This window comes from Giraffa tippelskirchi, chromosome 3 (genome assembly GCF_054371585.1).
Source record: "Giraffa tippelskirchi isolate mGirTip1 chromosome 3, T2T-mGirTip1v1.2.pri, whole genome shotgun sequence".
NCBI classification, from domain to species: Eukaryota; Metazoa; Chordata; class Mammalia; order Artiodactyla; family Giraffidae; genus Giraffa; species Giraffa tippelskirchi.
The window spans coordinates 176,807,978-176,835,266 of record NC_137277.1 but is presented as its reverse complement, the minus strand read 5'-3'; the positions used below and the strand labels follow the sequence as shown (position 1 = coordinate 176,835,266).

The 27,289-nt window shown below is 44.7% G+C and overlaps 1 protein-coding gene across 10 annotated transcripts in view; it reads right to left on the bottom strand.

Moving 5' to 3' along the window:
- Positions 1–27,289, bottom strand: part of DIS3L2 (DIS3 like 3'-5' exoribonuclease 2) — a 365,476-nt gene that overhangs the window by 82,941 nt on the left and 255,246 nt on the right. For 8 of the 10 annotated variants that reach the window (XR_014080899.1, XR_014080898.1, XM_081585674.1 and 5 more), the window contains 2 exons: positions 24,896–25,003; positions 4,099–4,332 (listed from right to left, as the gene is read on the bottom strand). Coding sequence is in view for 8 of the 10 variants with exons in the window: in XM_081585674.1 (XP_081441800.1) it covers positions 4,099–4,332; positions 24,896–25,003 (342 nt within the window). In the remaining 2 variants the exon portion in view is untranslated. Of the gene's footprint in view, positions 1–4,098; positions 4,333–15,251; positions 16,942–24,895; positions 25,004–27,289 lie in introns of those variants that run through there. The other 2 variants (XM_081585679.1, XM_081585678.1) reach the window with 1 other exon arrangement.

Below are 27,289 nucleotides of genomic sequence, written 5' to 3'. Positions count from 1 at the left end.
AAACAGTCAGTACTCCCTAAGATGTCTTTGTTTGGGGGCTCTATTTGGCATCCCACCATCCTCCCTTGCCGACTTTTCTGAAGGAAATGGCTCAGGCCACAACTCCAAAAGGAGTCGAGGCCTTGTCATCCTATCACGTCGGAGTCAGGCAGGGTCACTTTCATCCCTAGGAGGGAGCAGGCCACCAAGACTGCATACTTTTTAAGAAATAGGAGTGGTGTGTGTTCCCTGGTGGCTCAGTGGTAAAGAATCTGCCTGCCAGTGGAGGAGACACGAGTTCGATCCCTGCGTCAGGAAGATCCCCTGGAGAAGGAAATGGCTATCCATTCCAGTATTCTTGCCTGGAAAGTTCCATGGACAGAGGAGCCTGGCAGGGTCCAGCATATGGGGTCACAAAGAGTCGGACACGACTTAGCAACTGAGCACTTGTCATAAATAAAATGACACAACTATTTGTGTTAAATTATAGATTTAACATGGCAGCAGAAAATGCGATATTTTTCAACTCAACCAACCAAAAAGCAAATAGAATGCACTCAGCACCTGGCCTGACCTTTGGGGCAAAGAAACAAAGGAGTGTCACTTCCCTGAGCTAGGAACTCTCACCAATCCGACCAAAGGCAGTGCTTCCCAGTGTGTTTCACACCACAGTTGACACAGAACTTGCAAATACTTGAGTGTACACTGGGTAAGTGCATAGGACTGCAGGCAGGTGGTCCCAGGGGACAGGAGCCAGCCTAGGTGGCCTGTAGCTTGGGGGATACACTATCTCAGACGTGGGCCAGGCAGCTCTGGACTAAGCTGTTGCCTGCAGTCACCCGGTGATCAAGCTGCTCTGTGTTTGTGTAGTTACTGTGACCTCCGAACCGGTCTCCCCTTGACTCAACAAACAGGCCCCATGCTGGTGTCCTTCACCTCACTCATTCTGGAGATCATCAGGGTAAACTCATGTCTTGGAAAGGGGAAACTTTTGGCTTAGCAGGTTTCTTCCGCATTCAAGGGCATGCAGCGGGACACAGATGCTGTCTCCTCTTACCGGAGGGTAGAAGGACATATTATTTTAGACATGCCACCAAAAATGTGGACACAGTGAACTGGGGCACACAAAGCATCAGAGAGCAACTCCAAACAGCAGGCTGTGCTGAAGGCACTGAGGAAAAATGGATTTTCGTGAGGGCAGATGCAGGCAGCAGGCAAAGGGGAACAAATGCAGGGACTGCTAGATGGGCTGTCTGGCTGATTTATCAATGATCTCACCAGGAACCTGCCGCAGGAAACCAGTGTGCCTGTTCTTCCAAAGCTGTGGTCCACATACTTGTTTTCTGGTGTGCCATAAGTCAAGTTGCATCCGACTCTTTGCGACCTATGGACTGTAGCCCACCAGATTCCTCTGACCATGGGATTATCCCAGCAAGAATACTGGAGTGGGTTGCCATTTCCCCCTCCAGGGAATCTTCACGACCCAGGGACTGAACCTGCCTCTCCTACATCTCCTGCACTGGCAGGCGTGTTCTTTACCCACTGAGCTGGAATCAAGGAATCAGCCCCAAGAATGCAATTCTATTATTTTCAAACCATAATTAACTGGAACCTAATTAGTACTTCAGGGGTTTATTCTCACTTGGAAGGGAAACTTTTCTCTCTCAAGTCAGCATGGTGTAAATGGAAGAAAAGTGAATGAAGAGTTGGCTATCTGGATTGCTTGAACATAAGAAGCTCATTTAACCTTTGAGGACTTTGGCTTCTAATCTACAAGTTGAGAGGACTGATGAAATACAGGTATCTCAAATTATTTTCATTGGGATTTACATTTACACACTATTATATATGAAATAGATAACTAATAAGGACCTACTGTATAGCACAGGAAATTCTACTCAATACTCTGTAATGACAATATGGGAACAGAATCTAAAAGAGTGGATATATGTATATGTGTAATTGATTCACTTTGCTGAACAGCAGAAACTAACACAACACTGTAAATCAACTATTCTCCAATAAAAATAATTGAAAAAAATACTTATTTTCAGCAATAAAATTCTGACTCTAAGACATGCCAACAGATCAGTAACAACCTGAAACTGTGATCATTCTTCTACACTGACACCTCCTAACGCAAGTTGAAATCACTGATGGTCTTTTACAGTATTTAGAGTATTTAACATATTTAATTCAATCCAATTTTATAATGATCTGATGGGGAAGGGTCTCTAAAATGGTGTAATAGAACTCTCTCACTTGATGTGCTTGAAGTGGTGGTGGGTTAGCTTTTCCAGAAGCTGGTTAAAGAGGGGAATCATACATAACTAAACATTTGTTTAACTTAATTTATATAATGCTTTTGAACTGTGGTGCTGGAGAAGATGTTTGAGAGTCCCTTGGACAGGAAGGAGATCAAACCAGTCAATCCTAAAGGAAATCAACCCTGAGTATTCACTGGAAGGACTGATGCTGAAACTGAAGCTTCAATACTTTGATCACCTGATTAAAAGAGCCAATTCATTGGAAAAAGCCCTGATGCTGGGAAAGACTGAAAGCAGGAGGAGAAGAGGATGACAGAGGATGAGATGGTTGGATGGCATCACCGACTCAATGGACATGAGTTTGAGCAAGCTCCGGGAGATGGTGATGGACAGGGAAGTCTGGCGTGCTTCAGTCATGGGATCACAAAGAGTCAGACACGACTAAGTGATTGAACAATAACAACAAATTTATATAAATGCACATACACTCACTTTTAGGATTTCCCTGGTGGCTCAGACGGTAAAGCGTCTGCCTACAATGTGGGAGACCTGGGTTTGATCCCCGGGTCAGGAAAATCCTCTGGAGAAGGAAATGGCAACTCACTTCAGTACTCTTGCCTGGAAAATCCCATGGATGGAGGATTCTGGTAGGCTATAGTCCATGGGGTCGGAAAAAGTCGGACATGACTGAGCGACTTCACTTTACTTCACACTCACTTTTACAAAAGAGTATGCTAGTTGGATTTGTACATACTTTTTTTCTGATAAACTATGCATAATTCATTGCCTATAATTTATAATTTTTGTTTCGTTAAAAGAGAGAGCTTAGATATCTGTAATACAATCTGAGTACAAAGTTCCTCCTGAATTTTATGATTTTTCCCCCTCCTTTTTATAGTCATCATACCCAAACAGCACAATTTCTGAAGATTCATCTTCATCAAGTGTTTGCAAACAATTTAACTTAGTTTTCACAGGAGCAGCAGCTTTTTAAAATGCTCTTATTTGATCAGTGTACCTAATATTCAGTTAAAGTGCATTAATTATAACAACATGTACAACTGGCATAGCCAGGATGGGGGTAAAAAAGGCTGACCATTGAAACACACAGCTCCCCTGGAGGGAGCCGAGGCAGAAGGGAACACAGTCCACGTGTGCAGCTCACTGTGGGTGCTGGTCACTGTGTCAGTAGGAAGGGACAGTGAGCGCAAGGTGAGAAGTTTCGGGAGGCAGGTGTAGGGCCTGGGGAAGAAGGGCAGGAATGGAGAAACTAATGTTGGTGTCCTCAGCATCTAACTGATAGCTCAAATAAGAAATGAGCTTCCCTGTGGCTCAGCGGTTAAGAATCCACCTGCAAAGCAGGAGACGCAGAAGACCCTGGTTTGATCCCTGGCTCAGGAAGATCCCCTGGCGAAGAGAATGGCTACCCACTTCCAGTATTCTTGTCCATGGACAGAGGAGCCTGGTGGGCTACAGTCCATGGGGTCGCAGAGAGTCAGAGGTGTCTGAGTGCACACGAAGAAGTTAAAACAAGAATACAGGGGTTCATTCAGGGAGGGATTGTGGAAAGAGAAATACATAAGAGGGTGGGCAGACTCCAGGGAATGCCAGAGTTGAGCTGAGGGAAGAGGCTTCTGTCACAGGAGCAGCGGGCTCACGTCAAGAGGCCCCAAGTGCCTATGGAGTCGCAAGGGAGCCGGTTCCCGCCTGCCTCAGAGGACACTATTTGAGGGCAGAGACTGAGGAAAGGAGGGAGGGACAAGCCCCAGGGCTGCCATGCTAAATCTCGCACACACTGGGCTTTGGCGGAAGTCAGGTCTGTGGGCGGCGTTGAAAAGAGGAAGCGACTGACCTGATCCAGACGCAGTGCGCCGTCCACAAACCGCTGTCTGCGTAACTCCTTCGCGATTCCATGGAGGTTCAAGACAGCCCGGTGCACCTCGTCACACGTGTGCTCGGGGGAGATGGCGGGCAACTCCCTCTCCGGGATTCTCCTGGTCGGGCTTTCAATCATGCTCTGCGCGTGTTCGTAGCTCAGTTTGGTGCAGGAGCGTATGACAGTGCGGCCAAACCATTCAGCGAGGATCTGCAGAGACGGATGGATTGTGAAGGTGAATTTTTTTTTTTTCTTCAGCTTTTTCTTTCACGCAACCATTCATCTGTACACATTCTACAGAGACTGAGAAAATGAGGAAGGACGAGCACCGGCTTTTTTTTTTTTTTTCTGACTGAGCACCCCCCGCCCCTTTCCCCCTTTACCAGCTAAACCATTCCAGTCCCAACTCCAGAGGCAAGGCTTCCTGAAAACACCTGTCTGAAGGGTTACTAGGTGTTCCCTGGCGGGGAACGGGGAGGGCCCAGCCCACAGCTGTCCATACCACGAGAATTCGAGGGGACACAGCTCCTACCTGAAGAGCTAGAGAGACCCCTCTGACACCCTCTCCTTCCCTTGAAGGAAGAACCACTACTCTTTAAAATGGCAGCCATGAAGCACGGAGAAGTGAACAATAGAAACCACTCACATTTTTCTTTGGTTTAGTGCAAAAAGCCTTATTATGAAGAGTCTTGGATCTGGAATATCAGACTAATGTTCTTAAAAAAAAAAAAAGGAAACCCTCAAAATATACTTTCTGAATTATTTCAAAAACTACTCTCATCTCAAAATACAAGCAACTCAAAATATTATGCTGATGACTCTTCTGCTGTGGCAAGCGGGTCCTGGCTTTGGCTCTCAGGAGGGTGTGTGCAGGAGGGTGTGTGTGTGTGCGCTCGTGTGTGTGCATGCACGCTGAATGCAGGAGAAATTGTAGAGGCAATTCCAGGGACTGTGTGTGTGTGCGTGCACGCAAACACACGTGTGCATGCACTGAATGCAGGAGAAATTGTAGGGGCAATTACAGCGACTGTCCAGCAGTCCTGGGGGAAGCAGTGTGTGCAGGTCCCCAGAAGAGCCCCTTTCAAGGTCAGCCCATGCTTGTCCCTCCGTCACAGCCATATTTCCTGAAAACTTCCCACTCATGGAGCTGCTCCAACCTCCTCTAGGATGACGGGGCCACGACCTCTTCATTCTTGTGGTCACAAAGATTTCCCCTGGAGACTCAGCTTGTTTCCTTTTCTACGACTCATTCCAAACCCAGTCAGTCAATCCTCCTCCTTTGGTGTGTCAACATTTTGCTGGACAGTCTGTCTTTAGCTTGGGGAAATGTCCCTTTTCATTCGGTTCCACTGCTCTTTTTTCACACACTCCCTCAGGCATCTGGGTCAAAGGGTATCTGACCTCTTGGGGTCTTTGTCCCCCTTTCCTAGAAGACACAGGAAAGCCCTACATATGTACCCAGGGTCACCACTGCACACAGGGTGGGGAGACTCGGATCACCCTGACTGGGCATCCATTTTCACGTAAACTGGTGAGTCAAGAACTACTTTAAAAAGCTAGTGACAGCTCCAGGCCCTCTCCCTTGAAGTATTTATGGACAAACTTTTGCAGTAAGTTCCATGAGTTTCCTAGATACTCTGCCACCCCGACATCCATGTATCCTGGGTCTAAACAGCTCAGTGGCTCCGTCTGAACCCTCTTCTATAGTGCTGGGCCCTGACCAGGGGCCACTTTGAATCCCGAGGAGTTCTTAAAACATATTCACTGTAACTTGGCAAAACCTGAAGTCCCCCACTCCTGATCAAAACTCGCTAGCCACTCACAAGAGTGGCATTGCTCAGTCTGAGCTGCCTCTTCTTCCTCACTGGCCCTACTGCCCCTTTGGTTTGTCTCCTTGTCTGTCAATGACAACACTCACGAACACCAGTAAACCTGGGACTCAGCACTGATAAGAAGCTTCCCACAGCTCTGTCACCTTACTTGGGCCTCCCCTCCCTTAATGCCTCCATTCCAGAAAATCTGCACCTTCTTTTTGAACATACGAAGGGCTGAAGTAGGAGCTCTGAAGAGCCAGTAAGAACTTCCTGGCCCAGAGATGGTCAGGCAGCTTAAAAACAACCCATTGATTCTGGGAGTCACACCTGACACATGGACTAAAAAAACTCTCAGGCCAAGAAACCACATTGTGGTGAAGTGGCAGGAATGCCCACGGCCCCTCACCCCGTGAAGGTCAACAGGAAAGCAGAGACCTGGCTGGGGTGGGGGTGTTGATTGCCGGGGCCAGTGTGCCTTACAGAATGGGAGGAAGGCCTCTCTGGGATGGGACACCTCATTAATTTCCAATTTGGAAACTGGATTCACATCAACGCCCCGTTCATAACCAGGGCCAGTGGCAGAAGACAAAAGGACAAAGAGTTTTTCATGGAAAAAGCAAAAAAGCCACGAGGAGCTTTGTAAACAGAACCCTTCAGAGAAGAATCATGGCCTTCCTCTGCCATTCATTTCATCACAGTATTTGGGTCACTCTCTTTCTGCAGGCGGCAAGCTTCCTGCACACACTCTAGGACACTGCTATTTAGGATGTTGGGTTAAACAGTGTGCCAATATCCACTGAAGGTATCCGGCTGGGGAAAAAAAAAACCTAGTTAGAAAGGAGAAAATACTGTCTACCTCAAGACCTACTTTCTGGTACCAGGTAGGACAGGAAGTGGCTCAACACCACGGACCACCTGGCTCTGCTTGGTGGCAGAGCTCTCACACCTCCAACCCTCTCAAATCTGACACACCTGGATGTGCATGCACGCTAAATCCCTTCAGTCATGGCCAACTCTCTGTGACCCCATGGACTGTATCCCACCAGGCTCCTCTGTCCATGGGATTCTCCAGGCAAGAATACTGGAGTGGGTTACCATGCCCTCCTCCAGGGGATCTTGGTGACTCAGGCATCTAACCTGCATTTCTTATATCTCTTGCATTGACAGGCAGGTTCTTTGCCACCTAGGAAGTCCAACACACCTGGGAGTATGTTATTTGGCCCATTTTACCTTGAGAGAAGAGGTTGGGGATTTGTGAAAAGTCACTCTAACTCCTAAGTGGTGGCCAGGATCAGATCTGTGCTAAAGACTTAAGGCTCAAAATCAAGTGTTATTTTTCATTATATCTTGCTGAAGGTCACAAAAGAGACAGACAGTGAAGTAAAGAAAATAAAATGTCAACTTTCTATTTAATAGATACAAAGTCGTGAGGAAACCATATCATTTGAAAACTATTAATTTCCATTCAAATTTTTTTAAAATTTTAATCTTCTAAAAAAAGTCAGTGTCTCATTAAGAAATATTTGGTTCAAAAAACTGCTAATGGGGTTAATTTGTAATTTTAAGTAATTAGATACAAAATCACTTCCACTACAGCTTTGGGTTTCTGTATATAAACTATGTGGTTCAAAAAATATATCAGAAAAATGAACTTCTTTACAAAACAGAATGACGGACACAGAAAACAAATCTGTGGTTACCAAAGGGGAAAGCAGGGGAGGGATGGGAGTTGAGGATTAGCAGATACACACTACTGTATATAAAACAGATAAATAACAAGGTCCTACTGTATAGCACAGGGAACTATATTCAATATTTTGTAATAACCTATGATGAAAAAGAATACATATATATTCATATATATATATATAGCTGAACCACTTTGCTATACACCAGAAAATAACACAACATTGTAAATCAACTATAATTCAATAAAACCAAACAAAATGTAATAGGAAGAAAGAAACATTTTCCTGATTGGAACAAAACCAGGCTGCTGCGATGATCAGTGGTAGGGGGTGCACGGATTTCTGCCTCTTCTTACTATGAACATGAGGCAAACCCCCTGGGGTAGGGAGGGCCCAGGGGTGAAAAAAGTCAAAGGTACCAAGAGAAACATATCCAAAAAGAAACTGGGCAGAAAGAGGCAGTGCTCGAAGACAGTGAGGAGAGGCTGATGGTGATATGTCTGTGATGGGGAGATGCTGGTGACTGCAGACGGCAGAGGCAGTGAAGGGGGAGGTGGCTCATGAGGAGCAAGCAGGGGTCTCCTCTGCTAGGCCCATTCCTGGCCAGACCAGTGGTGACAGAGTGAGGCACAGGTCCCTTCTTAAAGAAGAACAGAGAAGACCATGGTAGGATCAAAGAGTAAGTGACAAGATAGAGACACTGTCAGCAACACACTCCCATTTAGACTAGCTTTGTCGTCTCGTGCTGTGGCCCAGCTGGGCCTGTTACCCAAAAGCTGGGTTTGCCTCTGGTTGGATGTTGAGCCAAAAGATGCAACCAAGCCAAAGAGCAGGAGAAGGAAGGAGTTATTACTTGAGGCAAGTAAGGAGATCACTGGGGATCTTTCCCAAAGAAATATCGTTGGCTTTTAATCTGTTTTCCAGATATAAGGATACCTCTCCCCTTAAGCTAATTATAACCTACACCAACTTGGTAAATTATACCTTTGAGAGTAGGATTGAGACATTAATCTTTTGTCTCTATCTGATTCCTCTAAAAATGGAAGACTCTAGATTCCCAGCAGCCTTATCAAGTACTCTTAACTAGCGCAAAGACAACAAAACTAAAGGAAATTATCCAGTGAAACTGTCACAGAGTATAACTACTGTGTGACATATAACAACAAATATCACTGCTTGCTTTAAGTCTACTGCTAAAAGCACATGTATGATGTCTGTGTGACAATTCAGTATAACTGATACAACATATAGCTTATAAAATGTTTCCCTATTAACATACCTCTGAGCTGGTTCACTGTATCTGATGAGTTGTCCCCCAAGAGGGACAACTAGGCCACTATTTATAAACAAAAAGGAGGCCTGGCACCAAGGGACATGATGGATGCCAGGCAGCAATCACCCTGGCATTGAGGGACAAATCTAACCTACCAAGAGATTTGAAATCAAAAGGAAATATGATAAAAGAAATTTTCACGAACTGAGTTAGGTATAGGGAAGCCATTCCAGCTAATACATGATTTACCTTAAAGTTTATAGTGAGCAAAGTGGCCTGTTTAGTGGCCTATTGAATGTATATCTGCTTTTACCATTAAGGGAAAATAATGCATTAAAAAATAAAAAACTAGAGGACATCATCATTCACACACAGGGCTTTGTGAAATTTACTCAGTAAGAACAATACTTACTTACAACGATAGTAATCAGGCTGTCAATCTGCTGAACTCGGAAGTTTCTATGATACAAAAAGTCATCCTCTAGAACTACATGGCCGTTGATATTTTAACAGCTGTTCAAGGAAGAACTTATAAGACATACTGAATGCTGGTATTTATACCTGATGAGTTTCTAATGTGACTCACCTCATGATGCATATGAAAAAAAATTAAATCTCCTCTGAAGAATCCTCTTCCTAGTTTAGAGAAAATGGTTTGGGTCAGGGGGCTCTTGGCTCAAGACTCTGCCAGTGAAGTTGCAAAGTTGCTGTTAATTGCCTCTCCTGCTGTGCCTCACCTACACCTGCTAGAATAATGTTAGGCACATTCAGCCACTACCCTGTGGACTCCCAAACTTCTCTAGCTCTAGCAGAGAGAGCTTCACTCCTCTAACTAGGGAGATGGCAATGCCCATTCTCAGCAGGAAGTAGTTACAGAAGAATGACCTTTGGCTCTGTGCCCCTCAAGAAAGAAGAGTGAAATATCCCGGGGGTGGGGTGGTGGAGGTGGGATGGAGCTGTGTAAGTAGATTGGGTAGGGGTCCCTGGAGGAAGTGAGCCAGACTTTCTTAAATAAGAGAAACCACTTCAGGCCTAAGCCATTCAATGATCTGAGCCTGGCCACAATGCTTGCTCTTGCAGAAGAATGGGTCTCAGTAGTTGATTTTAAGGGAACAAAGGAAGGCAAAAACAAACAGCTATTACCAGGCCAAGGAACTAACTTAACCAGATTGGAGATAATATATCAGTTGTAAAGACTCCTAGTTCTGTTCCAATGGTAAAGATAGCCTGAAGCTGTTTTGCAAAATTCAACCACCCTTACAATGCTCAACTACCAGATTAACTGGAACCTATGAATGATGATGTTGACCTTTTCTGATGCCTGTGACTTCAATCAACTATCATGTGGACTCTGCCAACTTTTGCCTCAATTCTATGCTGAATCCTCCTTGGCTGAAGCCCCTTTAGGAGTCTGCATGCATCCTAGCTTAAAACTTCCCCAATTTTGCTCTCTAGGGAGACACTGCTTTGGGAAAGATCCCCCATTTTATTCCTACTTGCTGCAAGTAATAAATCCTTCTTTCTCTCACTCTTTGGATTGGTGGTGTCTTTTGGCTCAATACCCATCAAGAGGCAAACCTGGTTTTCAGAAGCTGAGGAGGGAGCATGGGTACCAGAAGGCCATGCATTTGCTAGTTTTAGTTTATAAGGCAGTGTATGTACAAGAATTTTCTGGAAGATTAATTTGTATGGAGTCAACTGTGTTCTCTTCTACAGTTTGAGGTCACTTGCCACCAGCCTAGTCTGTTGTCTCTCAGACTATAATCAGGCCTACTCCTATTGTTGGGGAGGAAGAAATTTTTTTCTACCCTTCCAGGTTTTTCTGGTCTAAGAATTAAATTGTCATGAGACAGATTAACAGGATAAAATCAAACAAAACATGGGAGAGACTCAGGAAAGCTGAGTAACTCACTAAAATGGCTGAAAATTTCACTTTAAATACCAGCTTCAGCTAATGACAAAAGAGGATGTTGGGGCTAGTGATTCAGGATTTAGAAGGGGAGGAGGGAAATTCACATGATGGTGGAAAAGCAAATGCTTGGAAAACAAATGTTTACAATGTATGGACTGGGCAGAGACAATGGGACACACACAGGAATTTTAAAAAAACAGATTTTGAAAGGTTCCCCCTGTCTACTATACCTAGTCCATCCTAGAGTTATCTGTGATGATAGCTCTCTCTCTTTTGGAAGCAGGTCCTCTATCTACATTCTTTAGATAGTGAAGATAAAGTCAGAGTTTCTTCCTGAGTCTTTTGGGTCCTGATTGTTTTCAGCTTGAAACAATCCACATGCCCAAGAGATATCCTGAAAGTGAAAGTGAAAGTCGCTCAGTCGTGTCCAACTCTTTGCAACCCCATGGACTATACAGTCCATGGAATTCTCCAGGCCAGAATACTGGAGTGGGTAGCCTTTCCCTTCTCCAGGGGATCTTCCCAACCCAGGGATTGAACCCAGGTCTCCCACATTGCAAGCAGATTCTTAACCAGCTGAGCCACCAGGGAAGCCCAAGAATACTGGAGTGGGTAGCCTACCCATTCTCCAGGGGATCTTCCCTACCCAGGAATCGAATAGGGGTCTCCTGCATTGCAGGAGGATTCTTTATCAACTGAGCTATGAGGGGAAGCCCAAGAGATATCCTGGGATGGCAAATTTTACTCCCCTCCAGCATCTTGACCTGAAGATCTAAACCAAAGGTCAAAGCCAAAGATGAAGAAAATAAGAAACTCCCTCAAGTGTCTGCCTTGTAAAACTTAGAAATGGCACAAGAGTCTGAAGGCAGGATATGGTCAAGAGACGAGAATTCCATTCCTGTGACAGAGGATGAGGGACCCCAACTGGGCAGTCTTTGGAAATTGTTAGCCGCCCTGTCTTGTCTGACTCTTTGTAATGCCAAGGAACCCACCAGGCTCCTCTGTCCATGGGATTCTCCAGGCAAGAATACTGGAGTGAGTTGCCATTCCCTTGTCCAGGGGATCTTCCCGACCCAGGGATTGAACCCGGGTTTCCAGTACTGCAGGCAGATTCTTTACCATCTGAAACACCAGGGAAGCCAGGGAAATCTTTGAAGTGTTCCATTTACTGCAGACAGTTGCGTGGGCAGGTGGGGGTGGTGGTGGAGGGGCAGGGTGGACTGGCTGGGAGGCCTGAGGGCTGTGGGAAGGAAGCTGCAGGTGGGGGAGAGGGAGGAAAGCACAGGAGAGCCATGGAGGAAGCTTCTAAGGACTGGGTTCAGAAAGACACAGCACAGACAGAATCACAGATTTCTAAAGCCAATGAGGTTAATTCAGTCCCAGCCTTCCAAAAAGACCAAATAAGTCATCTCTCCAAAAACGAGGTCCATCCTTCTTTAAAGGCATGCACCACAGCAACATGTTGTTTATTAATCTCAGAGCCCAGGTCCTTACATTTAAATCACCTTCATGATTAGCAACCTCAAAATGCAGGAAAGGCTGATTAAAAAATATATTTTTTTGTTTGCAAAGGAGTCGGACACGACTTAGTGACTAAACAACAGCGACAACAATCCTATAAATGATACATGTCTTGTTTTGTTATTTCTTGAAAATATTTTATTTTGAATTTTTACTTTAAACTGAAGGATTCACAGCAAAATCTGTGCTCAGGTCTGTTGTTACCTTGAAGTGACCTTAGGTCAGCCTCTAGTTGCCTGGTATCTTCGTTAGCAAACCAGGACACAAAGGACACAATAGAGTTCTTCCAAAGGCTCCTCTGGTCCCAGGCTACCTCTATAGGTCTGAAATAAAGCGACTTTGCCCTGCTCTGCTGAGGACTAAAAATGAATATTCTGGGAACTTTTCTATTATTTTCAGAATCTGGGAGCTATGGTCTCTCACTGGGAGTTGATTGGGCAAGATTTCCACTGTAGTGTCCCTGCTGCTGCTGCTGCTGCTAAGTCGCTTCAGTCGTGTCCGACTCTGTGCGACCCCATAGATGGCAGCCCACCAGGCTCCACCGTCCCTGGGATTCTCCAGGCAAGAATACTGGAGTGGGTTGCCATTTCCTTCTCCAGTGCATGAAAGGGGAAAGTGAAGTCGCTCAGTCGTGTCCGACTCTTAGCGACCCCATGGACTAGGAGGAGACATAAAACCCAGCACTATGTTTCTTTACCATGACCTGCAGCCCCCAGTCACACGGTCCTGTGCTTGTGCCTTGGCTCTGTGGGCTTGCTGCAGACACAAGATGACCCAGGAGGCTCATAGTTTTATTTTTCAAGTTCTATAGCATTTCCATGGGTGGCAGCTGGTGTGTTAGCAGCAGGATGAGCAGGGAAGGCAGTGGGGGGAAGACACTCGGGCAGCTGTGTCAGACCCTCCTCAACCCCAGGATACAGCTCAAGGTGCTGAGAAGGCTGCTGCGACAAAAATGCCTTACCAAGGGAACACCAGTCTAATAAAGTAGGCTAAACAGAACTGTGTAAATGGGTATGTTGTTGTTTTAGTTGCTAACTAGTGTCTGACTCTTTGTGACCCCATGGACTGTAGCCCGCCAGGCTCCTCTATCCATGGAATTTTCCAGGCAAGAATACTGGACTGGGTTGCCATTTCTTCCTCCAGGGGACCTTCCTGACCTAGGGTTCAAAGTCATGTCTCCTGCTTGGCAGGTGAATTCTTTACCACTGAGCCACCAGGGAAGCCCCGGAAAATGGATACGCAATTCACTTTATGAAGTAATTTTTAAGCATTTTTGGGCTTTTGACCCTGTGCTGTGTATGAGGAGAAGAGATTTAAAAAAATTAAGAATGACCTCTGCTTACAAGGATGTTAAGGTCCAGTCGGATGAGAGATCTGTATGCAAATGGCACTGACAGGTGCTGTAGGGGCAGCAAGATGGGAAAATGGGTTCTGACAGGGAGGGTGGGGGTCTTCCCATCTAAGCATATTCTCAGAAAGGCCAGCCTGCCTCCTTTCCAGATTTCAGCAGGGACCCCACGCTGCACCTTCTCTGCACTAGGAAAGTCTGCAGTCCTCATCCTCCTAGTGGGAGCTAGGAGTTTGGGTCCTGAAATTCCCACTTTCTTCATCAGGCTCCTCTGTCCATGGAATTCTCCAGGCAAGAATACTGGAGTGAGTTGCCATTTCCTCCTCCTGGGGATCTTCTCGACCCAGGGATCGAACCTGGGTGTCCTGCACTGTAGGTCTGAGCCACCAGGGAAGCCCCTTCCTTCATGACCTGGTTCCAAAGCTCTGTTTCTTCTTTCCTCATCAGCAACATCTCTGATTTGCCTCCCTATGGAGGCTACACACACACTCCAATATCTCTCCCATTTTTTTTTAAACAGAAAAAAAAAACCCTCAAAATCTTACTTTTACTACAATGACAATATCAATTCACTGCAGAAAACTTTTAAAAAAATATATGTGGGAAAAGGAGAAGAAAAAAAATATCCTATGAATTCACCATTGGGAATTAACTACTGTTTTTATTTTGCTGCATATTTAATTCCTAGATCTTCAACACCTTAGCAGCAGCAGCAGCAACACCTTGTATAGTGTCTCAACACAGCAAATCTTCAATGAGTATTTACTAAATGAATGATGAAGGAATAATAACACTGTAATGGAAGAAGTGGCAGTTTAGCTGAATCCCATATGATATGTAGGATTCGTATTAGTAGGGATGAGGGGAAGGACACTCTAGGAAGTGGGAAAAGCACATGCAAAGTCTCAGTAGTGGAACAATTCTGTATGAGGCCAAATGAAATGGTCAGCAGAGGTTGAGGGCTGAAGGATGGTCACACAATGCAAGGAGGGGTTGATGGAGGTCTTCGCTGGTCATGCTCTGGAGATTAGGACAGACTTTTGTGGATAATTATAACCCACTGTCCCACCGTAAGAGGATATTAAGTAGTAGTGTAACGGGACAAGATTCAGCTTCTAAAAGTCACCTAACACCACTGAGGAAATGGAATGAAGAGGCATGAACAGTCTCTGTCAACCAGGGAGGATGGTGAGGACTTGGGCGGGGACAGTGACTGTGGCGACAGGAAAGGGAGGACTGATGAGAGACGCTTGGCAAAGGTAGAGCTGTTATCACTGAGAACTGCTGGGAAGCGGCACGGGTGAGGCGGGCTAGAGACTGAGGATCTGAGTGGTTCAGAGGGATGCTGATGCCATTTCAGATCTGGAGGACAGAGGGCTTACCATCTAGTTGGAACAGGAGTGTGTTTTTTTCTGCATCATGAGAGGGGAAGGATGACTCTCTGAGGAAGGAACTTCAGCAGACCCAGCTGGCTGGTCTCTCTGGTTTCCCAGAAGGAAAACTGAAATCTGGGGGAATGGTTGGTCTCGAAGTAGAGAGGAGTTGAAGCAAAGTTGGAAGCCAGAAACAAGAATAAAGTTTGGTTTTTTTTAATACCATTTCACACTTATTTACCTTTATTATTGACTGCAAAGTTATTCGTTTTTTGGTTTGTTTTTTTTTTGCCACCATACACAGCATGTGAGATCCTCCCCAACCAGCGGTAGAACCCGTGCCCCTGAGCTGGAAGCGCCGTCTTAACCACTGGACCACCATGATGTCCAAGAATAAAGGTTTAAAACAAATACATAAGCAACAAATAAAAGGGTCCCCCTAAGCAGCACTGAAGGTCCAGCTGAAAAAATGCAGCCTGAACTGGTATATCCCACAGTTCCCTTACAATGTCTGGGGTTCAGAAAGAGGTGTTAAGTGGGGACTGGAAACACTTCCCCAGAGCCATGAGGAGTGGCCAGTGACCTGCAGGGTGTTCTAAGGTGGCTGCCGGGAGCCAGCTCACAAGATCCCACCCATGGCAGGGTCATGAGGAGAAGGACTGATCGAGCAAGGCTTCTCAGGCCTCAGGGATTCTCGGAAGGCTGCCTCAGCGCTCACCTTAAAGATGATATCTGTCTTTCTGATGTTAGCTATAATAAACCTCTTCTTATTTTCTGTGACTTGGGCAAAAGGCTTTTCCTGATTCTCTTCCAAAATAGATCAATCTGAAACCTTAATCAACAAGGCCCCCGAACGGTGGCACCCTATTAGATTATCTAGGATATAGAGTATTTTAATCTAAACTTCCCTTGCTAGCATTTTAGTCTGTTTAACAAGTGTGCCTGTGCCTTTGGAGCTAATGTGCATGACTGCTCCTTAACAATAAAACAGTATTGAGAGCCTCGGCACAGAAAGCCCCAATGGGCACAGAACTCTTTGTACGAAAAAAGGCTTATTAGGAAATATAAGAAATATTGCTTTATGAAACTGTTACTTAGTTTATATTTACTCACTATGTTTTTGCTCTTAACGTATTTAGCCTATATAATGAAAGCATAATAGTTAGAGATTTATGTAAATAGAAGTTTAGCTTTAATACAAATAATAAGATAATTGTTGATTTAACTGATGATTCTTACTTAGAGCTGACCTTCAGCTTGCTGTTCTATGACTTTATGGAACCACATTCTTTTCTGTTAAGCTCAAGGCGTAGGATAGATTACCGAAAACAGGTTTTACCTTGAAACTTTCTGGTGATGAATTCTTTCCTGCTATGCCTGATACAAAAGTGTTCTGGCTGATCAACCCTTATCAATAAAGAGTCACAAGATGTTAGCAGGACCCCAGGCCAGAAGATGATGTAAACAAAATGAACTAAGATATGCAAATGATGTCGATAAGGGTCAACACTGTTGACCCATTAAACTGATTTGGTATGACTCTACACTTTACATTTGTTTCTATGTACCACTAAAAATATAAAAGCTGTCTTGAAAACAATAAAGTCAGAAGACACTTGGAAACACCAAGACTCGCTGTGTCTTCTCATTTGCATCGCTGACGCCGTCCATCCTGAGGGAACCCTGGACCAGCTGGAGCAGGACTCCGGCAGGTGGCAGCTGAGAAAGGCTGACCCCCACTGAGGTCAGGTCCTGGAAGCTGGGCTGGGGAGCTGCCACACAGCGGAGAGCTCGGTCACACCCTAAAAGCCACTCTTCTCACATGGGTAAAGATGATCCAGCAACGAGAAGAGACTCAAGTCCCAAGAACTCTCTGGAATCCATGCATTTCTAGCAGAGAAGACAGAGGAAAAAAAAGAATAGGGAAAAAAAAAATCCCACTTTAAAGTTTCTTAGATTTTATTCCAAATGAGAGACTGAAGGGTCATTAAAAAGGACAGAGAGACAAGATCTGATTTCTGATTTAGAAGACTCCCTCGGCCCACTGTGTAGGGAGAAGATGAAGTGGGGCAGGAGCCGAAGCTCAGGGGACAGTTGGGAGGCCCCTGGGGTCCAGATGGGGGGTTGGCAGCTCAGAGGCAGTGGTCAATGCTGGCAGTGGTGAGGAAGAGGACAGAATCTGGGGGTGCTGGAGACAAAGCTGAGGTGACTCACTGCTGGCCTGGAGGTAAGGAGTCAGAGGATGACCAAAGTCAACAATGACCCCGCGGCTGGGGGCTGTGGAAGTGGATGAAACGGGTGCGCCATGGACTGGGGCTGAACTGGGCCCCCCTGGAGTACACGCTTGCATTCTGACTGAGCCAGATAGCACAGGCCAGGTACGCTGTGGGAGACACAGGCTATGGATTGCTACTGTAACCACGAGACTCTTCCTTTATTATTCTAACCTCTGCCCTGAGATTTTAGGGTTCCCAGGCTTTAGGACTTAGGTATCGAGTTAGATTCATTGTCTGTGACCTTCTTTAAAGTGTAACATTGGTGTTTTTTTTTTTCCAAAGGTGACTTCAAATTGAGATGCCTCTGATGAGCCAGGGCCCATGGACGTGGTCTCTGTTTTGTTGGAGCTTGGTGCCCAGTGAGACAGACATACTGGAGGTGACCAGATATGAGTCACTGCACTGACATGGTCAGAGCGGATTTCATGGGTTCAGAGCTGGACTTCCAAAGCACAAGGTTCAGTTGGGTGTGTTTCCCTTAGGAAAACGTATAATCACAGCTATCTAGATAAGAGAACAACACTCTCACCACCAATATGTGAGAAACACACCAAAAACCAGATCTTTCAGAGTTTTCCATTCTAAAAACCTGCACACTGGCTTAAGGAAAGTATTAACATATATGACACCAAGGTTTCCTAGTAGATACTTAAAAAAAAATCTACTGTGTGTTTAAAAACAGTTGGAATAGGCTTTCTATAGCTCTACAAAGTCAGGCATTCCAGTAGATGAAGGAAAAAAAAAAAACCTTTCTCCATTTCAGCTCTAGGGGAGACTGGCAGCCATGCCTGATGCTGCTGGCCCTGCCCCGGCTCCTTTGAAGTCCAAGTCCTTGCACTACGAGAAGCCACCACTGTGTAGTAACCGAGTCTCAGGCTTACTGGGTTCTTGATGCATGCCGCTTTCCTTTCCTCCTTACCGGCCTTCTCTGACCCCCAGTACTAAGCCACTTCAGTCATGTCTGACTCTTTGAGACCCTATGGACCATAGCCCACCAGGCTCCTCGGTCCATGGGATTCTCCAGGCAAGGATACTGGAGTGGGTTGCCATGCCCTCCTCTAGGGGATCTTCCCGACCCAGGGATTGAATGCATGTCTCTTATGTCTCCTGCACTGGCAAGCAGGTTCTTTACCACTAGCACCACCTAGGAAGTTCTCTCTGGCCCCCTGAAACACCCCATCTTTTTTCCCACCCCTTCCTACCAACTCATGAGGTTGGGCAAGCTCCGGGAGATGGTAAAGGACAGGGAAGCCTGGCGTCCATGGGGTCACAAAGAGCTAGACATGACTGAGCGACTGAAAAACAACCACACCAACTCAGGCTCTCCTTTGCCAGTGTCTTGAACAAGCACTAGCTCCTGGACACGAGTCTGGGATCTGAACTCTCACGTATCTTGACTGTGAGCAGGAAGACACTTATTGTCACTACACCCCAGGATTAACTGACCAGGTCAACCCACCGCGTGGCCTCTCGTTCTGGGCAGGATGTTTGACTACAGCATAAGGAGTGTGGTTAGTGGGTCTCGCTCCACGACTGTCCCAGGTCCAAAGCCTCACACTTCCTCTTTGACTGGGTTTGCCAGAGGCCCAGCATCCCTTCCTGGACCCTGTGCTCCTTCGCACCTGCTCTCCAGCCCCCCGTGCCAGAAGGCTTGGTCACCAGACACTGCCTCCGACAGAAAACCTACAGACCAACCGAGTTTTCAGAGTCTGCCTCTTCCGAGTGCTTCTTTTATGACCGTCATATTTTAGAAGCTCATTAGATCAGGCAGCTTTTTATTTCTTGGGTCTGACCCTGGCAGGCTTAGTTCAGACTCAAAGTTCTTTTCTGTTGACTCAAGTTAGTTTTCCTCTAACTTTTAGGCTTTTATTTTTACGTTTAGTTAAACTTTTGTAAAAATAAACATTTATAAAAATATGGAAGTAATACATGTTTTCAAAAAACACTAGAAACTACAAAAAAGTAGAAAAAATTACTCATAGCATTGCTACCCAAATACAACCACTACTGGCATTCTATTTTATTTCCTTCTGGTCTTTTTCCATTCATTTTTCTTCCCCATGCATGTTCCCACCTCCACCGAAATATGATCACCGGCCTACTGTCTTCACATTTCTTTCTTCATATTTCAGATAGTGTTTGCTTCTTAACTCTAAAAGGAACTTATTATCAGATATTCAAAGTCACAAAACCCAAATGTTATGTAGGTAACTTGTTTTGATTCCCCTGTGGATGGATCAATTGGAGACAATCCGGGAAATGCAATTATGAACTGGGTTTTAAATGACACCGAGGCATTAATATTAACTGTTAGGTGTGCCAATGGAATTGTGGTTATGTAAGGAAATGTCCAAATATTTTAGAGCCACATATGAAAATATGTATGAGTGAAATGACGTGATGTCTATGATTTGCTTTAAAATGCTTTAGCAAGAACATAAATGTTGACAGCTGTTAAATCTAGGAGATCGGGATGGTGGATTTATTGTGCTATTTTCTGCACTTTCATGTATATTTGAAATTTTTCAAAATAAAAAAATTAAAGTGGCCACAGTTCAAACAGTGAAGTGGTTTTAAAGGCTTGTTAAGAAGAACAGCAGTCCTCTGGCGCTCTCCATCCTCTGCCCCTCCCCAGGGGTAACCACTGTCACGTCTCAGTAGATTATTTTGGTATTTACTTTCACAGTTCTATACAATCTGCTGGATTACTTCTTCTTGATTTTTCAATTTGAGGCATCATTCACAAACTTTTTCACTATAGAAGGAGCGAATTAACTCTTATTGCCACACATGCTCCCTTCCCCCAACCAAACACACATAAGCATTCCCGGGCCCTCATCCTCCCAATAAAATTACATCATCACTATGAGAATTAACTATTACAACTATGTAAATACTCAGGGTTACTATTCTTTCCTATGCAGCTTTTTATTTTTACTGAAATTAGTAACTGTCTTGTTTCAATTTGGTTGGTTTTTCTGTCTGCTCTGTACATTAACCCACCTCAAGATTCCCATCAATTGTTTAAAACAGTTGTTCTCGAAGTACGGTCTGTGGACTCCATTCAGGGATCCATGAGGTCAAAACTATTTTCATAATAGTATTAATACTAAGGCATCATGTGGCCTTTTCTGTGTATGTTCCGCTTATTTTGATGGCACAGAAGCACTGGTGGGGAAAACTGTTGATGCCTTGGCATGAATCACACAACAGCAACAAGCACTGCCAGAGGTCATGGTCTCGTCACCAGCTCACACTCACAGGAAATAAAAAACCTACTTCACTTGAGCATGTTCCTGATGAAGCGGTAAGGAACTTACCGCTTTTATTGCTTTTACTGTGGCTCAACTCTTGTGTACTTGTCTTTTCCACTTAGCAGCATGGCCAAGTATGACAGCTGTCTTGGGGAAAAGCATTTACATACTTTGAGTAGTGAGGTGAACTGACCATCTTTTTTACAGAACACCATTTTTACTTGGAGGAAGAGTGACACACTATGGTTATCTGGCACGTCAAGAAAAACAACAAACGTTATTCATTGCTAATGATAAAATTCAAGCTGTCATAAAAATTAGAATTTTGGAAACCCTGTATCTGACATATGATACATGTTTTCCAATACTTAAAGACTTGTCTAGGATCTGTAGTGACACTAATAAACGTGACTTTTTAATATAATGAAATGTGTCCATATTTACAAAATCAGACTACTAGTCTGAAAATACTACCCAGTTTAGTCACTCAGACGTGTCTGACTCTGCAACTCCATGGACTGTAGCACACCATGCTTCCCTGTCCTTCATGGCTGAGTTTGCTCAAACTCATGTCCATTGAGCCAGTGATGCCATCCAACCCTCTCATCCTCTGTTGCCCTCCTCTCCTCTTGCCCTCAATCTTTCCCAGCATCAGGGTCTTTTCCAATGAGTCAGTTCTTCCCATCAGGTGGCCAAAGTATTGGACCTTTAGCTTCAGCATCAGTCCTTCCAATGAATATTCAGGATTGATTTCCTTTTAGATTGACTGGTTTGGTCTCCTTGCAGTCCAAGGGACTCTCAAGAGTCTTCTCCAACCCACAGTTCGAAAGCATCAATTCTTTGGTGCTCAACCTTCTTTATGGTCCAACCCTCACATCTATACTTGACTATTGGATAAAAAATCATGCATGAATAAAAGATCCATTCAAAGTATAAAACAGATGGATAGATTTTAACGTAACCCAGTATAAAGGTTCAAGTTGATGTGGTGTTGGTCTACAGGGGCTGCCATAACAAAATACCACAGACTGGGGAGCTTGAACAATTTCTTTCTCATAGTTCTGGAGGCTGGGAAATCCAAGACCAAGATGGCAGCCAATTCAGTTTCTGGTGCCAGCCTTCTTCCTGACTTCCAGATGGTCACCTTCTGACCTGCTCCAATCTGATCCCTTGTTTTCTGCATCTGCATAGAGCTGGTACCCTGGGAATTTTCTTCACCATCATCTAGGTCAGGGGTCAACAAATTATGGTCTGTGGGCCAAATCCAGTCAGTCACGTTTTTAAAGGAAGTTTTAGTGGGTCACAGCCTACTCACATTATTTATATAGTCTTTTTTCATGAGTAACTGTAACAGACCACATGGTCTCTAAAACCAAAAACACGTTTACTAACTGGTTCCCGACAAGGAAGTCTGGTGACTTGTGATTTAGGTAAGTCTTCCACTTCTTTATTGTATGGGTTTATTAGTTTCCCGAGTCCCATGTCTTCCTCCTTCCTGATTTACTCTTTCTTTTTGGTGAAAGCTTCCTGAGAAAGGGTATGTAAGATGAACATTTTTTGTTTGAGACCTTGCATGTCTGAAAATGTCCTCTCCTACTCTCACGTTATTTTGGCATGGAGGTCACAGCCTTTCAGAAATTAGAGAACTTTGCTTCATTGTCATCTAACTTCTAGGGTTCTACTAAAAAAGCCTTTAAGTTTTTTCTGAGTTCTGATCTACTGTATGAGCCTCTTTCTTTTTTTTTATTCTTCTTCTTAGAAGCCTATAGGATCTTTTCTTTGTCCTCAGTGCTCTGAAATTTTATGAAAATGTGGCTTGGAGACGGTGTTCCCATTACTGCACTGGGCAGTGTGCTCTTTTGGCCTGGAGGGTCACATCCTGCAGTGATGGGGCATCTCTCTGAATGATCTTGCTGATGATTTCTTCTCTCTTTCTCTGTTCCCTATTTCTGGAATGGTCACTGAATAGATGTTGGATATCTCAGACTCGTGCTCTACTTTTCCTGTCTTTTCTGTCTTATTCTGGGACAATTTTTCAACTTTATCTTCCAATCTGAACCCTGAGACTTCATTTCTTCTATCATGTTTTTAATTTCATGCTGTTAATGGAATTTTATAAAAGAGCTCCTTTCCCCCCTTTCTGAATGTTTCTTTTTCAAAGTACCTAGATCTTGTAGTATAGACACTTTCTTTTAAAAAGGAACTCTCTGAGGATATAAAAAGTTTCTTCTCCTTATGTGTTGTTTAGTCATTCAGTCCTGTCTGCCTCTTCTGCAACCCTATGGACTGTAGCCTGCCAAGCTCCTCTGTCCATGGGATTTCCCAGGCAAGAATACTAGAGTGGTAGCCATTTCCTCCTCCATTCCCTGTGTAGTCTGTTTTGTTCCAGTTGTTCCCCTCTTGTTTACTTTGGTTTTCCTGTTCCATGTTAGAGGCTTTCCTCTTGTCTCTATACAGGAAAGTGAAATGCGAAAAGGCTGATTTTTTAGTGAAATCCTAAAAAGCTCTGCTTGAGTGGGTGGAGCTTATTGTTAGCAAGCTTTACTGTAGGGAAATACAGCTGAGCTGCTGGTTGGGAAATCCTTGAGGTTTTTAACTTTAAATCTTCTTCACCACTCAGATTCCTCAGAGAAAGATTTTCCTATCTTCTGAGTCAAGGGTATAGGCTTGGCTACTAGAATTCTGAGGTTGGCGGGGAAGAAAAGATGGGCCTCTTAATGTTTGGTGTGCCAGCGTTCACTCAACCTCCCCCAATGGGCCATGACCACAGCTGTGTTTGGTGCCCCCCTAGTTCAGCATCCTTTCCTTTATCCTGTCTCAAGGACAAATTTCTGATCTTCTACTAGGTTATGGAAGCAACAATCTTTTAAAGTAAACCTTCAATCAGTACAGTTGGTCTCCTCTTCACCCACCTCTGCCCCACTTCCCAGAGATAGCTGCTGCTGTCAGTTTCTGAACTTCTTCAGGGTTCTTCTGTGTAAACTGGGTTGTTTCTTGGCTTTCGCTATTCTTGGCTCAGGACTTGGCTTTCTCAGGACTGCTAAGTCAGTTACCACTCATCCATCTGCTTCTCAGCTTCCAAATTTTTGTTGCTGTTGTCTCCTCTCCCATTCTCTTTGTCCTTGTGGGTTTATGTCTTAAAAAAAAAAATCTCTTCACTGTTGTTTTAGTGAGGTTTTGGGAGGGAATGAAAGTAAATGTGGGCATTTGATCCTCCATCTTTATTTGGAACCTCTTTATAATTAAATATCTTTTTTCTTTAACTTCTATTTAATATTACAGCATAAACAGTTCCCATGTTCTTACATGGTCTCCATAATAGCTTTAGTAATTGTGCAGCACTGCACTTAGTTGGTCCCATAGCTTACCCAATCATTACCCTATTTTCAGAAGTTCAGAGTTGCTTCTGTTGTGGCGGAGGGGACTAGTTTCTTCTGGAGTCATCTTTCATTTATCTGTCTCATTTATTCCTATATTTAGGGAACAGCTGCTGACATCCTGCTCCCCTCTGCTCTCAGCCCATGGTTTCATCGCCTTGGGCCTTGATTATAGCAAGACCTTGTGCAAATTTTGCTTCTCTTCAAACAGCACCATGATGCAGCACTCGTCTTTCTTTTTTAAAAAAGATGTATTTAATTATTTTTGGCTGTGTTAGATCTTCGTTACTACACACGGGCTTTCTCTAGTTGCGCTGTACAGGCTTCTCATTGAGGTGGCTTCTCTTGTTGTGGAGCACAGACTCTTGGGCACACACAGGCTTAGCTGCTCTGCAGCATGTGGAATCTTCCCGGACGAGGGACTGAGCCCATGTACCCTGCACTGGCAGGTGGATTCTTAACCACTGGACCACCAGGGAAGTTCTAGCACTAATCTAAAATGTCTCCTTTCTCATGACACTTCATAGGAACCCTAACAGCCATCATTCATGGGGCCTGGCAGGTCCCCATGGTTTGAGTCCACCTCACCTACCCAAACTCGCCATTCTTTCCCCAAATGACCCCCTTCACCCTGGCCTGCTCTCCTAACTGCATCCAGGGCCTGCCCACTGTCCCCTTCATGGACACCCTCTGCTTCATGAGGCGTCCCCCATAGGACTCTGCTTACACAGTTTCTTCCTTCACATGACACACTGAAAACCACTGAGGTTCAGCCTTCTAAACAGACTGACAGCTCTTCTCCTATGTACTCCTCGCTGGTGAGGCTCCCACACTGCCCTCACCCTCCCACCACGGGGCTCCAGACCAATGCCAGGAACACAGCCGGTGCTTATGAGGGAGTCGCCAAACGGAAGGGACATGTGTGTTAAGTCCTTACCTTGCCCTTCGGAGTTAGTGTCCAGATCACGGAGAAGGTCAGCTTGTCGGTCATGGGATTGAGGCTACACAGCTCTTCACACAGCAGCCTGGGAAGCATGGGGACAACCTGTGGACAGGGAACAGGCCATGAGCGGCTTTGCCCCATCTGCAGCAGTTACCTGCCAGCAGAGAAGTAGCCCAGAGCAGGGGGTTCCTTCCCATGAATAGCCTGAGCTTCCAGAGTGAGATGAACATGGTGGAAGCTCTTTTCCCTGAAAATTCAGCAGAAAGACCACACTATCTGATACTTTTCCGTGAGGCTTTAAGGTTACATGGGAATGTGAACCAGAAAGCTGGGAACTGGTAATAGAGGGAAAAATACATGATAGCAATAAAAAAATAACTACATTTACTATATACTAAAATTGAAGCTCAAGACTCAAGAATGACTTGTACTTTTGGATATAACTATCTCAGTTCAATGGTATACCCTCTTTAATTATCCTCTTCAACATACTTTCAAATGATGACTTACAGCCATCCTGGAATGTTGTTTTCTCTAAAATTCCAAAGACAAAATGAGTGGCTCTTCCTGGATGTCCTGAAGATACTTCTGTCTCCCTCCTGCCTTTAAATCTTTTCTTTCTTCCATAGTTTTGATTAATGACATCATCATTGACTCCCATCCACCTCCTGAACTAAAAATGGCCGTATTAACAGATGTTTATCCAACACACTTACTGCAGGCCTCCTGGATATGTGGTGTCAGGCACGGGGAACACTGTAACAGAGTGGCAACTGTGTACTAGCTGAGGTCAAGTTAGCTAGTCAAGATTCTTCCTCAGCAAAAGCAAAACAATCCCCAGTGGTATCTTACTCTGTGTGAAGAGTATTTGGACATTTATTCTGTTTTAGTACGTTACAGTCGGAGAAGGCACTGGCGACCCACTCCAGTACTCTTGCCTGGAAAATCCCATGGACGGAGGAGCCTGGTAGGTCGCAGTCCATGGGGTCGCAAAGAGTCGGATACGACTGAGCAACTTCACTTTCACTTTTCACTTTCATTCCTTGGAGAAGGAAATGGCAACCCACTCCAGTGTTCTTGCTTGGAGAGTCCCAGAGACGGGGGAGCCTGGTGGGCTGCCGTCTGTGGGGTCTCACAGAGTCGGACACGACTGAAGCGACTTAGCAGCAGCAGCAGTACGTTACAGTAACCTTTGATATGGAAAAGCCCACACCAGTAACAAAAAATGTTAATAACTATATGGCATTACTCAGCATTATTCTAAAGGATGCTGCATCTTTTGCATATAAAAACCTAATGACCACCTGAAGACTTCTGGTAACAGCTTTTTTAAAAAAATTAATTTTATTTATTTATTTAATCTTGGGGGCTGTGCTGGGTCTTTGTTGCTGTGTGGGCTTTCTCTAGCTGTGGTGTGTGGGCTTCTCATTGCAGTGGCTTCTTTTGTTGCAGAGCACAGGCTCTAGTGCACAGACTCAATAGTTGTGGCAGATGGGCTTAGTTGCTCCACGGCACGTGGGATCTTCCTGAACCAGGGAATGAACCTATGTCTCCTGCATTGGCAGGCAGGCTCTTTACCACTGAGCCACCAGGGAATCCCAACAGCTTTTTATAAGGCACCTACTTTTGAAAGAATTTTCTTGCTATTGTTTTTGCACCATCTGTTCAGATGACACTGTATTTTCTTTGTTAACTGGTTTAATGAGTATTCAATAGCGATCTAAATAATTAACATTTTCTTGCATGTATTGAGTGCTTTGCAAAATAACACATATTAACCTGCATAGATGTACTATAAAAATGGAGAAAATTTTAATACCATATTGTCTGAGGATTAAACTGCAAAGATTTCACATAATTCCAGCCTTTGGACTAGGCTATGGACTGAACCATGTCTCCCCCACCCCCTAATTCCTACATTGAAGCCTTAACCCTCAATGTGACTGTACCCAATACAGTCACCTCCCAAAGGTGGGGTCTTTAGGTGTAATTAAGGTTAAACGAGGTCATAAGGGCGGGGCCCTGATCTCATAAGTAGAGAGGTCATTTGTGGCTCCCTGCCCTGCACACACACACGGAAAGAAAGCCTTGTGAAGACACAGCCCTACACAAGCCAGGAAGAGTCCTCACTAGAAACCGAACCGGCCAGCACCTTCTTCTAGGACTTCCAGCCTTCAGAACTGTGAAAAAACAAAATGGCTGTTTGTTAAGCTACCCAGTCTGTGGTATACTGTATGGTGGCCCAAGCTGAGTAAAACAGAGTAAATTGAGTTTGTTGGGTTCTTCTCTGCAGTGCATTACCAGATAATTAAAGCAACTGGTAGCTCAGCTGGTAAAGAATCTACCTGCAATGCAGGAGACCCCAGTTCCAATTTCTGGGTTGGGAAG